Genomic DNA, 10,651 nt, shown 5'->3' with positions numbered 1-10,651 from the left:
ACATACACACAAAATGATAGAGGTATTTATGTAATTATAAAAAAAAACTGTATAAATGCATTTTTCTTTACTTTTTTTTTCTTGGTGATTTAAAAAGCTATTGTATAAGGCAATATGTATACAACTGCAGTACTGATAGAAATATGATATATTTGAGGACAGCAGCACAAAAGGTGGCAAATGGCATCAGGGTTGTACTGGAGTAAGGAAATAACACCAGATGGTAACTTAAACCCATACAAAGAAATGAAGAGACCCAGACATGGCAAATAAAAATGTAGAAAACTTGATCATCTTTCTGTTTTTTTTAAATTTGACTTATTTTTCTGCTACTGGGAATTGAACTCAAGGCCTCAAACTTGCCAGGTAGGCCCTCTACCACTTGAATCGTATCCCCAGTCCAAGCAAAACAAAATCCAATTATGTGCTCTCTTGATGATATAAATTAACATGAAACAAAGGATGACAGAAATGAAGGAAAGAATAGACAATTTGGTAGTAATATTTAAAGGCCTCAATACATTACTTTCAATAATAGAGCATTTTTAATGCTATAGCATATTTTTTTCTTATTTTATGTTCTTTTAAAATTCCTGTCTTTGTTCTTGAACGGATGTACCCATTCAGTGTATCTACATGGCTTAGTCTGTAATCCTTTGTTTTTCCCAAAAGTCCTGAAACTTGTTGTGAACCTTCCTTGACTACCTTATTTAAAATACTACCTTCACCCTGCATCATTTCCTGTTCCCTTGTTTATTTTGCTTTGTAGCATTTATCACATCTGATATCTCATACTTTGTTGGTTTATTTCCATTAGAATGCAAGTTCCACACATACAGGCATTATTGACTCTCCAAAATCTAGAAAAACTGGCTGTCACAATGGTAAGTACTCAGTAAATATTTGAATGAATGAATGTATGAAAGAGCACGGGATTTGAAGCTACATGGTTTGGATTAAACTCCAAGCTTGTGCTTTAAGTGATCTGAATTTCAACGATTTAATTCAACAGAGTCTCTGAGATTCATTTTCCATAAAACAGGAATATATTCCTCATGGCACTACTCTATAAACTAAATGCAACATACATGAAGGGCTCATCAAAAGAGTAGGCATTAAGATAGTTTATCTCTTCACTTTCTACCTCCCAACAAAACTACTACCAGTTCTTTACATTATAATCTGTTTATTTTTGAGCAATACAATTTCCACGTGTTGAAATCAGCATGTATTTCTTAAAAGGCAATTATTTAGAAAATGATCATTGATACATACTGTAGTAACCTATGAGAAAACATACAGCCTTGGATTCTTTTATCAGAAAATAAAAATATTTAAAATAAAGGTTAAATTCATTACAGATGGCCAAAAAAACACATGAAAAAAATGCTCACCATCCCTAGCCATAAAGGAAATGCAAATCAAAACCACACTAAGACTCCACTTCACTCCTGTTAGAATAGCCATCACTAAGAACACTACCTACAACAAATGTTGGCGAGGATGTGGGGAAAAAGGAACCCTCCTACACTGCTTGGTGGAAATGTAAATTAGTGCATTCATATTCTTCATATTCTCCATATTCTTTTCGAAAAGAATATGGAGGCTTCTTTAAAAACTAAACATATATCTGCCACATGATCCAGCAATACCACTCCTAGGGATATACCCAAAGGAATGTGACTCAGATTATTACAAAGGCACCTACACACCCATATTTATTGCAGCACCATTCGCAACAGCCAAACTATGGAAACAGACAAGATGCCCCACTACCAATGAATGAATTAAGAAAATGTGGAATTTATATACAATGGAATTTTATTCAGCCACAAGAATAATGAAATTTTGTCATTTGTTAAGTAAATGGACGGAACTGGAGAACTTCATCTTATGTGAAGTTAGGCTCAGAAGGCCAAAAATCACATTCTCCTTCAAATGTGGATTACAGACATAAAACAGATGAAGTAATTGAAGGACATGGGTCACATACTAAAAGGCAGAACACGCAACGGAGGATAGGGAAAGGGAAAGAAACCTAAAACTTGAATGTGGTTGATGTACTCATGGTAGAGATGTGAATATAGTAATCTTAAAGTGGCTAAGGCCACTATGGAAAGGGGACTAGGAAGTAGTGAAGAGGTCTGGTAGAGATGAACCAGTGTGGGTTGTAATAAGTATGTGCATGGAAGCAACACTAGGAATCTCTTTATATAGCTATCTTTATCTCAAACAAAAACACTATGTCTTTCTTATTATCTCTTATGGTTTCTCCTCAACAAAATCGGAGAACAAGAAGGTGGAACAGGTTCTGCCCAGAAGCGGGGTGAGGGTGGATGGGAGGAGAGGTGGTGTGGGGAGGAGGTGGTCCAAACAATGTATACACATGTATTTGAGTAAATGCAAAAATGATACAATAAAATTGAAAAAAATTAAATATAAAAATAAATTAGAGAAAAAATAACAAATGAAAAGAATTAAAATACAAAGTAATAAAGGAGGAAATTAATGAAATAAACTTAAAATGTAGTTTATCAATGTGTTAGGGAGCTTTTCCTTTGCTGTGACAAAATAACTAAGAAAAACAACTTAAAGGAGGAAAGGTTTATTTTGGCTCAAAGTTTGAGAGGTTTTAGTTCATGGTTATCTGCCTTACCATTTTAGGGCCATGATAAATCAAAACATCATGGCGGATGTTTGTTTTGTTCCATCAAACAAAGCTTTTTACCTCATGGTCTCCAGAAAGCAAGAGAAATCAAGAACTGAGGGCAAGCTATCCCCTTCCATGGCATGCCCACAGTGACCTACTTCTGCCAATGAGGCCTCACCACCCAATAATGTGATTAAATTATGAACTCATCAATGGATCTAATCAATTGATCAAGTCAGAGCCCTCATGATCTAATCACTTCCCCAAAGCCTTATCTCCGAATACTGTACTGGAGGAGACCATTTAGATACAAACCGTAACATTCTACTCCTGACCCCCAAAGGCTCATGTCCATCTCATATGCAAAATGCATTTAATCCAGCTTCAAGAGTCCCCATAGTGTTATAAATCCCAGCATTGCTCAATATCCAAGACCAAAGTCTTCTTGGAGATTCAAGGCAAACTCTTGGCTGTGAGCTTCCTATTGGTGGGACAGGTACACATTCCCATTCCAAAAGGGAAGAATTAGAAAAACAACAATGAAGAATTGTACCAAAGTAAGAATGAAATCCAGCAAGGCAAAAATTAAATCTTGTAGCTCTCTTTCTGGCATCTGGGACATGTGGTGGTAGGATTTGAGCTCCAAAGGGGTAGGGCAACTCTGTCTCTTTGGCCTTGCTAGCTGTAGCCCACATGACTGACTGTGCGCACTACCTGCAGCCTCCCTTGGCAGATATTCCATGTTCCTGGCATTTCTAACTTACTGGGGTCTCCACTGCAGTTTAGGCTTCACCTTCACAGCTTCATGTATCACCTTCTCAGGGGGCTGCCTAAAAGGACTCTGATCCTGTCACGTTTCCTGGCCTTCTATCTTTTCCTTTGAAATCTGGGTGGAAGCCTCCATGACTCCACAACTCTTCAGAGGCCTATATAACCAGCATCATATGGATAATGCCAAGGTCTACCAATGGCTCAAGTAGTCACTGGGCCCATTTGGACCATAGCTTCTGTGGCCTTTGAGTACCTAGGCTAGGAAAACAATTCCCTAGGCTGCCCTGCATAAGTGGAGTGCCCAGATGCTCTTTTCTTAAAAGAAAGTCTTTCAAATTAGTTCATACTTTTACTCCCTTGAGCCTGTGATGGGTTGGGTATGGATACTTGGAGATGCCCTCAAGGCATCTTTCCTATTGTCCTGGTGCAATGTACCTCACTTCTTTTTAGTAGTGCTACCCAAACATTACTTCTCTCAACTCTGTATGTACTTCTTTTCTGGTCAAACTGCAACTTTCTCAAATCTTTCTGCTCTGTTGTGCTCATAATTCTCACAGTAAATTTGGCTAAAAGTAGCCAGCAATGTTCAAGTCACAGCCTCCATACAGACTAGTCCATAACTTTTAAATTCAACATCATTCAATGTCTTGGGACACCAACAAAATGTAGACAAGCTCTTTGCCGCATATAATACAACAGCATCTAGTCCTCATTTCCATCGGAAACTATTTCTATCTCAAACCTCAGAAGCACAGTTCCCACCAGAATCATCCATAAAGCTCTGCTTATAGCTTTCTAAACTTTTTGTAGCCAACTTTTTAAAACATTTCCAAATTTCTCCCACAAAGGGGTTCCAAAAGCTTTTAAAACACATGGTTAGGTACAGTCATAGGTTTGGCCCCACTCCCAATACCAATTTTTCTGTGTTAGTTCTTCCATCACTGTGACAAAATACCTGAGAAAAGCAACTTGGCCTATGGTTTTAGAGGTCTCAGTCCATAGTTGCTTGACCCCATTGCTTTAGGCCTATGGCAAGATAAAGAATCATGGTGGGGAATGCAGGGCAGAGAAAAGCTTCCCACCTCATGGCAGCAAGGAAACAGAGGGAACAAGATTGGGAAGGGGCCCAGGTATAAGATATCCCTTTCAAGGTTACTGGTGATACAGAACGAGTAACCATGTTTCTCTCTGAAAGATACTTACAGTTCCATAAGGACCTTAATTTAAGATCTGAGACTTTGAAGCTAGTGCAGGAAATACAGTGGAATTAATAGGCAATGACTTCTTAAATAGAACTCAAATGGTTCAGCAACTAAGAGAAAGGACTGGTAAATGGGACTACTTGAAATTAGAAAACTTCTGGACAACAAAAGAAATGGTCACTAAATTGAAGAGGCTGCCCACAGAATGCGAGAAAATCTTTGCCAGCTATACATCTGACAAGAGATTAACAACCAGAATATGTAGGGAGATCAAAAAAGTAAACTCCCCCAAAATCAATGACCCAATGAAGAAATGGTCAAGTTAACAGAGTTTTTCAAAGGAAGAAGTCCAAATGGCCAAAGAACACATGAAGAAATGCTCAACATCCCTGGCCATAAAAAAAAAAAAAAAAAAAAAAAGCAAATCAAAACCATGTTAAGATTCTACCTCACTCCTGTTAGAATGGCTACCATCAAGAACACAAACAACAACAAATATTGGGGAAGCTCTGGGGAAAACGGAACCTTCAAATACTACTGGTGGGAATGTAAGCTAGTATAACCACTATGAAAAACAGTATGGAGGCTCCTTAAAAGCTAAAAATAGAACTGCCATAAGATTCAGCAGTTCCACTCCTAGGGATATACCTGAAGGAATATAAATTAGGTTACAATAAAGGCACTTGCACAACCATGTTCATATTAGCATTATTCATAACAGCTAACCTATGGAAGCAGTCAAGAGGCCCCACTACTGATGAATGGATTAAAAAAATGTGGCACTTATGTATAACAGAATTTTGTTCAGACACAAGGAATGAAATTTTGTCATTCACAGGTAAATGGATAGAACTGGAGAACATCATCTTAAGTGAAGTTAGCCAGGTTCAGAGGCCAAAAGTCACATTTTCTGTCATATGTGGAATAGAGATCTAATACAAATACAGCAATATTATGAAAAACAGGTCATGCTAAGGGGAGGTCACATACAAGAGAGGGGTTGTAAAAAAAGGAAGTTAAGAAGGTGAATATGGTTGATGTACTCCCTATACAAGAATGAATATAGGATTTTTAAATCTGTTGATATCACCATAAGAAGAGGACTAAGTTAGAAAAGGGAAAAACAGAGGAGATGAACCAATTTGGGTTATTTTATATATATATATATATATATATATATATATATATATATGGAAAAATCACAAGGAAACCAATGTATACTTAAACAAAAATGTCACCTTTTTTTTTTTTAACAAAAACAGAGAACAGGAAGGCAGAAGAGGCCCTGTGGGAAAGGGTGTGGGAGGATGAATATAGTGCAAATACTATGTACACCTGCATGTAAAGAGAAAAATGATACCTGTTGAAACTATCCCAGGAATGGGGGAGGGAGGAATAAAGGAGAATGATGGAGGGGTTGAATTCAAGTATGATGCATTTGATAAATTGTAAGAACTTTGTAAATGCCACAATGTACCCCGACCCAACACAACAATAATAATAGAAAAAGATACTTATAGTTCCAAAGGCAGGAATATTTCCTCATTCAGATTAATTGCCAACTGATAAAAATAGAAATTTAGTACTTTTAAGTACAAAGAATTAAACCTTGATTGGCAATATCTATGTCTGTGGTGCAGGGAGGTCTCTAAAGGATTTCAGAAGAGAAGAAAACTGAATTATCTGTTACAAAAAAATAGGATATTCTAGAAGCAGTAATAATTCCTATATCCTGACTCTATAATCAGATCAAATAAGTGCTGGAAGGGACCTGAACACTAGATAAAATAACAAATTTTAAATCATAAGGAAAATCTTATTATTTTGGCCAAAGAAATAATTTCACTAATTATAATAAATGTTGCCTTACATATTCTCAATATGTAATATCAAAATTACAAGGTATTGGTCAAGGGAGCAAAATGTTTTCAGAGTATGCAGTTCCAACAAAATTTACAGTATTACTTTTCCATGCATAGCTAATCATATATGAAGCAACTGGGTCAGATATCTATTGTAAGGAATTCTGTAACAAATGCTTTTGAAAAGTAAATATTGTATAAATTTATACTTTCATAGCTTGAGAGATGCACAGTGACCCATCCAACCAATAGAAGAAACATGATTGTCTCTAAGATGAACTGAGATGAAAGACCATCCTAAGTAGAGAATCAGGTAGTATGCCAATCATTTTCCTAGAGTGCTTTTTTTTTTCCTTTAGAATTATTTTATTAAATCATAAATGTACAACAGCTTCTTAACTCTACACACGCACTTAAATTTTTTAAAGGAAAAACGTTATGTCTTATTACACCATGATCCTGGCTAATAGCTTTTCAAAACTTTTGAGAAAAATCTTAAAAAAGGTTTCACATGTCACCTGAAACTTACAAATTTAACATTATCAAAGAAGGAATGCTTCTACACCTAGAGTGCTTTTTAAAAAAAAGAATGTTAAAACTAACATTTATTAAACACTTTCCATTTGTCCAAGCATTATGCTGGGAGTGAAACACAATGTTAAAAGTACATATTTCTGTACCAATATTAAAGTTTAATTCTAAGTCTTCAACTTATGTAAATGAGGGATATCAGAAAAAAATATGTCTTGCTATAGCATTTAATTTAAATTTTCAGACACAAATTCATCATGTGACTACTTTTCAATGATTTATGGTTGAGTATATTCTTAGAAAAAGAATGTTCATTTAAAATTTGCCAGTTTGGTATAAGACAAAGCAAAAATTGCTACTAATTATAGTTCCTTATATTGTTCTTCTTTTCTAAATTCTTTCTCTCTGCTTGATGTTTACCTCTTGCGCAACTGTAGATCAACTTCATCTGTTTAAAAATTGTACCAAGTCAAACAAGTTTTAAGTACTATATTGCTTGCTAAATTGGGCCTGTCCTTTCATTAACTTCACTTTTAAAATTTGATTATCAGTATTTCAATCTTGAAAAAAGAAATCTTATATTCTTTAGATGACAAATAACATGCTGAATACCTCTCGCTTTAATATCCCTAAGAACGTTATACATGTTACCAAAAATACTTTACACAAAATCTAATATGCTCTGTGCTTTCCATGCTATTCTCTAATTTCCTCCTTATTTTGCATTAAAATATTTTTCATAAATACTTAATCCCATAATTAAAACCTTTTACATTTTACCTTCATCCTTTGTATTCTCTGAAATAATGTCCTAATGATGTAATATAACAAATACAACAGAAATTCCCTATTATAGAATAATGAAAGGGAGAAATAAAAGAAATATTGACTTATTAGCTCTCACAAATTCTGTAAATCTCTATGACAAATAAAAACACTCTTTTAAATAGTAAGAACATTAAAACTTTTATTTTGAATGTGATTCAGTCACATGCTCACAATAAAGAATTATGTATAATTTACTGCTTGATTGAAATTAACAAAAATTAATGGACTATATAGTAACTCAAACTTCCAAATCACTTTCTAAAGAAAAACTCCCCTTTATGTTATCATAATTTTTCCTATGGCGTTTCAAAGAAATAAGGCTACATTGTGTTACAAATGATTAAAAGCAGTGTCAGGATAGTAAGTTGGATATACATACTTAAAACAAATATTAGGGTTATTTTCTCTGGTAAGTTAGCTTGCAAATGAACAGAAACAGCCCAAATCCACATACTGTAATAGCTGTCCACTTCAAAATTCTACTCTTCCATGTAGATACTTCTTCTATTAATGGTATATGAGTTGGATCGTTTTCCCGTTCATTTTGCAGCTAATATTTAATATGGAAGAAAGAAAAGCATTAATGTTTAATACTCTGAAAATAAAAGTATCTGTGATTTCAATAAAAAAAAGATGTGTATTAATCCATTGGAGTTGGATGGAGGCAAGTCAAGGTTCACATGGAAGATCTAAAGTGAACACAAATGTCATGAAGCATGTCTTTTATCAGCATCCTGTTATCATCAATTATTAGTTTTACATTTAAAATAATGCTTTCATAGATTATCAAATTTTAAAATGGTACTTTTATGCCATGAGATAAAGTTCCTTTAATGTCAGTTTAAAGTTTTAGTTTTACCTATAAGGAATAACAACTGACATTTATTTCCAATATCAATGTCTTATAAAAGAGTAAAGTATTCTTATAGCGAGCCTACAATAGGTAAAATTTAGCAAAACTAGAAGATCAGATGTTAATGCTAGAAGTTTAATAGTTTATTTAAGTACAATTGCAGAAACAAATGTCACTGAAAATTCAAGTGGTTCTTTTAGTACTTCTCAGCAATAAAAGCACATGACCGACCTAGTTAGTTTCTAAATTGCCAGAGAGAAATTTTGTGCTAAAGGAGCCTCCACAATGTGTGTGTGCACTGGAGGGCAGGCAACAAGAGAAGAGAGAGAAGAAAGAAGAGAGAGATGGCTGTTGGGGTGAGGCAGGAGAGGGAGACTAAGCAGAAACCAAAAGATCCTTAAAAGATAAAAAGAATCAGGCACATTTATAGAGTGAAATTTACTAGAAACATCCTGTACTACAGTGGTGATATAAATATTTTCAACATTAGCAGGAATAACGACTTCTAAATTCTGCAGTGTAAATATTTAATTTTTAAAGTCTGCAAAATTAATTTTAAATTTATAGCAGAAAAACGAATTTCAATGCCAATCTCATTAAGACTGTCTTCTTGGAAGTTAGCTTCCAAATGGCTTCATTCAGCAACAGATTCCTTTTTGACACTGATGCTCCATTTATTGAATCCTGAGACAGTCATTCCTTTTATTAACCAGTTACTTAGAATGACCCTTTCTCACAGGAGCTGTCAGTGTGTTGGTTCGAAAGAGAGTGATGTGGTGTTAAAGGCTAGCCTTGACCTCTCCCATCCTCTCACTCTGTTACATCCATACACTTATCTGTGATAACTCATACACTTCTTTTTTTTTTTTTAAAATCCCCATCAGTTATTATTGGTAAACTCTGAAACATCACAAGCTTAACAAGCATGATAGCATATTCCCAAACCTGGAAGCCTTCATAGTTCCCTAAATAAAATCTCACTATGATGATTACTACTTGTCTAAGACTAATTTACTAAGCCAATTCATTTGCTTGCTCAAAATTAAGACTGTCCTGACCAAAGAACTATGTCTGCCATTACTGCAGACTAAAAAATGTGTTTTCAATGTTAGTCCTCATACAGAAACGTGTAAACTCTAGGTAGAAAACATCACAGTAAAGAAAAGATTCTCTTTGTAGACACACATTGTTAATTATAGTACCTCTGACTGTATTATGTTTTAGTCATTAAGTTTCTAAAACAATGCTTCTTAATTTCATTCACTTCAGAAAACCCTGGTTCTATAATTTAATCTCCATTCTCTACAACCCCTCCACCTCCTCCATGCTTTTAGTTCAAACTGGAGAAATCAAATTAGTCAACAACCTTGAGGCAAATATATTTTAGGCAATTTCCTACATTAAAAATTGATGCTTTGTAGGAAGCTTCTGTATACAAATCCTTCAAAATTTTACTTGGATCCCCATGAAAAAATATCATGCTAAGGAAAGTCAACACCACTGTCCTTCAATTCTTTTAGATGAAATGGAGGTAGTGAAGATGAATGGTGGTGTCAGTAAGTTCAGGTTCTATCTAGCTTACTTAGAATAGGCCTGACATATATAGCAGGCACTCTTTAATATTTGTTGAATGAACAGTTGTCACATACAATACAACTTCCAAGACACCTCTTTCACTGGAAAGGAATTTTTGAAATTTATTACTAATTTCTCCATTTAAAATAGATTTTCCATTATAATTTTATACACTTTTGCTTTACAACTTGCTCCTCACTTTAAAAGACTCTTTTTGATTAAACATATGATAATAATAGCTAGAACGATAAATTACCTGGAACGTACAAAGTTTATTTTGGGGAAAGCAACTTTTGATAAAATTTTAGTGAAAATATGAAATGAATTATATGCTGCAACTTTAACAATTTAATGTATAAACTAATGTTCATATCAGATA

General features: G+C 34.5%; 1 protein-coding gene across 1 annotated transcript in view; it reads right to left on the bottom strand.

The window, feature by feature from the left end:
- Nucleotides 1-8,015: 8,015 nt before the first annotated feature.
- The window catches only part of Asz1 (ankyrin repeat, SAM and basic leucine zipper domain containing 1), a 53,781-nt gene continuing 51,145 nt past the window's right edge, over nt 8,016-10,651 (bottom strand). The window contains exon 13 of the mRNA XM_074055415.1: nt 8,016-8,394. Coding sequence (XP_073911516.1) covers nt 8,242-8,394 — 153 coding nt within the window. The 3' untranslated portion in view covers nt 8,016-8,241. The remainder of the gene's footprint in view (nt 8,395-10,651) is intronic.

This window comes from Castor canadensis, chromosome 2, assembly GCF_047511655.1.
Source record: "Castor canadensis chromosome 2, mCasCan1.hap1v2, whole genome shotgun sequence".
In the NCBI taxonomy this organism is placed as follows: domain Eukaryota; kingdom Metazoa; phylum Chordata; class Mammalia; order Rodentia; family Castoridae; genus Castor; species Castor canadensis.
Note: the sequence above shows the minus strand (reverse complement) of the source record. Positions and strands in the feature narration are given on the sequence as shown.